General features: G+C 52.5%; 1 protein-coding gene across 1 annotated transcript; it reads right to left on the bottom strand.

The window, feature by feature from the left end:
* Nucleotides 1-619: 619 nt before the first annotated feature.
* Nucleotides 620-3,115, bottom strand: LOC116251221 (protein SHORT-ROOT 2-like). The gene has a single exon (XM_031625357.2). The coding sequence runs from the start codon at nt 2,568-2,570 to the stop codon at nt 1,047-1,049; it is 1,524 nt and encodes a 507-aa protein (XP_031481217.1). The 5' UTR covers nt 2,571-3,115; the 3' UTR covers nt 620-1,046.
* Between the last annotated feature and the right edge of the window lie 340 nt (nt 3,116-3,455).

The following is a 3,455-nucleotide window of genomic DNA, read 5'->3' as shown; positions in this document are numbered from 1 at the left end:
TCCAAGTCCGAAAGCAGCCGGGATGGTTTCAACCTCTCATTAAGTTGGTGATGTAGGTATATCATTAGCTATTGATATTGTGTAGGTGAGCTTTGTAGCAACTGCATATGCCATTTCATATTACTCAACTAAGTTGGGAATTGATGTATGCATGTTTTTGTATATAACTACACTTGCGTGTTATATGAACAACTTTACTTAAAACACAATAGAGCTGTAATCAACTGTTTGTGTTAGGGTTCTATAAGCAGGAATTGGTTGAACAAGATGTCCCCCAAGATGTGTTGAGTATATAGGTCACGCCTTGTATGAGAATCGAGATGCTTAGAGGGCTTATAAAACACGTATAATGATCGGAATATCTCACTAAAACCCAGTTTTATACTCAAAATCATTAAATAACAGTGGTATTTTCAACAGTATAATATATTGGCATTGACAGTAACACTTGTTTAAACTCTACACTGATCTAATATATATGTATGTTTAATAATTAAAACTAATATTAAGATGTCATTAAATCCTCACCTCTTAAGCGAACTCAAGATTCGTATCTGGAAGCTAAGAAGCACGCTTCAGTTTCTGATGCTCGTCATCCACTGGCTGAGATCAAAAGATATGGGGCGCTTGATGAGCAAGAAAGAGCTCACCGGATCATTCCTCTTGGAGAAGATAGAATAAACAATTACATGGAAAAAGTTTTAATCGTCAAAAGACTCACAGTACCGAAAACCATGGTGTGTGACATGCACAAAATATCTTGCACACAATGATGAGATCACTCGCTGTACCTAATACACCATCCTTTTGTTCAAATTCAAATTGAAAAAAAAAAAGAAAAGAAAATAGGAACAAAAGAAATAAAAGAAAGAAGGAAATAAAGAAAAAATTTTAAAACCAATGATTTTTTCTTTTTTCCTTTTCTCCTGTTAAATTTCCTCCCTTTTTTTTCAATGTGGAAACGCAAACGGGTCGGAGTTTGTGGGTCAGACTCCTCGTACCCTCCTCTCCTCTGCTAGTCGCCGTCGCGGGGGGCGGGCCGACCATCACGGCTTCCACGCGGATGCCCAGACAACCGGCTGCTCCCTCCATGCGAGGAATATCCCAGCGGAATCGCCGGCGGGGACCATGGACCACCCTTCCCTATACCGCTTGAGAAGAGCCCGGACGTCGTCGCCCACGTCGTCGCTGAAAGCAGCAGGCGAGAATCCGGCGGAGCCCAGCTGCCTCGCCCATCCCACCGCGCGTTCCCTTCTCTCCGCCGACTCCCTCGCAGGGCAGGCCACGACGTCGACGATGGCCCGCCCGGCCGCCCGCTCGAGAGCGAGCCGCTCGTTGCTCGTCTTGGGGAGACTGCAGTCGAGAGACTCCAGGTAGGCGGAGAAGAACCGGAGGCACTCCCTGAAAGACGAAACGAAGCCCTCCTCCTCCTCCTCCCCATCCTCGTCCGCCTCCCCGCTGCCGAAGTCAGCCTCTTCCTCCACGACGGTCAAGATCTTCGGGCGGAGACGGGCGATCGCCGAGACGATCGCGTCGCGTTCAGGTCCCGGAGCAACTCGCCGGAGCGTCCCGACGCAGTTAACGGCGACGGCCTCGCCGGGGTCGATCTCGACGCGGTCGAGCACGCTGGCACTGAGAGCTTCTTCCTCGCAGTGCACCGCGGAGAAGCTGAAAGGGACGCCCATGAGGCGCGCGAACTTCTCGATGCGCTGGCCGATCTCCTTGGCGACGCGGTGGGTTGGGGCGCCTCCGGTGAGCACGACGCTAGTGAGCTTGAGGTGGGGCGTGTCGTCGGAGCGGGTGGCGAGGGCCTCCAGCAGCGTCGGCCACTGGGTGCAGTGTGTGGTGCTGATGTCGACGATATGAAGCCGGGGCTCGCCGTCGAAGGCCTCGAGAATTGCGCCGTTGGCGGCCACGTGCCCGAACGTCGCCCAAGGGCTGGCCTCCTGAAACCGCAGCATCGTCCTTCGGGTGGAGTCGAAGGATACTCCGCGCTCGGCGGCGGAGCACAGAGTGCGGTGCGTGCGCTGGCCGGTGCCCCTCACCCGGGCGAAGAGAGCCTGGAGAAAGTAGGCGGCGAGCTTCTGGTCCGTGTCGCCGTAAGGGGAAGAGAGCTCGTTGAGCATCCAGAGGAGCTGCTGGACGCGGGCGGAGTGCTTGGCGGCGACGGCGCGGGCGCAGTCGACCAGGAGGGAGGCTGCCCAGTTGGGCGGCGGGTGGGTGGATGATGCGAATTCGGGCGGAAGCGGAGGGTTGGCGTGATCGGCGGGGATGGCGTCGAATGACTGGTAGGAGGCGGTCGATGAGGCGCCGGCTGTACTGGGGGGATAGGAGGAATGGAAGTGCTTGGATGAGGAGGAGGAGAGGTGGTCGTCGTCGTCCATGTGAGGGTTTCTGCAGCATTCTTGGTGGGAGGGGGAGAGGGTGCGGCCCAGGGAGGGGGAGGAGGAGGAAGGGGAGGAGGTGGAGGTGCGGGTGGTGGTGGAGTTTAGGGGAGAAGGGTCGGGGTGGTGAGGGTGGTGGTGGTGGTGGTGGTGCTGGAGGGTGACTAGCCTAAAGAGAGTGTCCATGTATCTGGAAGCAGGAGAACTGTACCTCCCCCAACGTGCATGCTTCCCACCTACGACGACGAGTAACTGAGGCCGAAGAGCAAAGTAAAGGCTTCAATTGGTAGTTTTATGAGGGAGAGAGAGAAAGAAGGGACAGTGGATCTGTGCAAGGGAGAAGGTCGAGTGAATGGGATGATGGGGATCTGCGTTAAGAAAGAGAGGAAATGATGGGAGCGATGCCTTGATGCAATCGATAAAATAGAAACTGGCCGGGGAGGAAAGAGAGAGAGAGAGGGGGAGAGAAAGTCCTTCTTTCTTTCCCTCTCTGCCTGGACTTGAGAGAGAGAGAGAGAGAGAGAGAGAGAGAGAGAGAGAGGGAGATCTATCATCTCATCTCTGCTCTGCAGCAACTGTTCTGGGACCGGAAGAGAGAGAGAGAAGGGTACGGGTGGGGTCGATTACTTAGAGGATGTTTTTCGGGGGACGGGATTGGTGGTCTGAGGCAAAAGGAGGGAGGCCCTTGGTGGGAGCAGGCGTGCAAAAGGGAGGATCATTGAGTTCTTGGGAACCGCAGAGAGAGAGATGCCTTATTTTATGTGTGGGAGGGGGAAGAATGTGTCTTTACATTTTTATTTATTTTATTTTATCTAACAAAGAGAGAGAGAGAGAGGTTAAGAAAAGTGTTATTTTATGTTATGGTAAGCATATTTATTTATTTATTTACTTTTATCTAAGAAAAAGCAAAGGCCCCGCGTGCATTCGGGTCATCACACCGACCGCCAGCTCCGTCCCCCACGTTCCTTGCTGCTCGCCTGCGTCTTCTTCACTTCTCTGCCTCCAAGAAACAGCACAATCATAACCTTATATTCTCTATCTTTATATATATAATATATATTGCCACATAAA

The sequence above is a fragment of the Nymphaea colorata genome, chromosome 3, assembly GCF_008831285.2.
Source record: "Nymphaea colorata isolate Beijing-Zhang1983 chromosome 3, ASM883128v2, whole genome shotgun sequence".
In the NCBI taxonomy this organism is placed as follows: domain Eukaryota; kingdom Viridiplantae; phylum Streptophyta; class Magnoliopsida; order Nymphaeales; family Nymphaeaceae; genus Nymphaea; species Nymphaea colorata.
The sequence above is the reverse complement of the archived record's forward strand: the minus strand, read 5'-3'. Positions and strand labels throughout refer to the sequence as shown.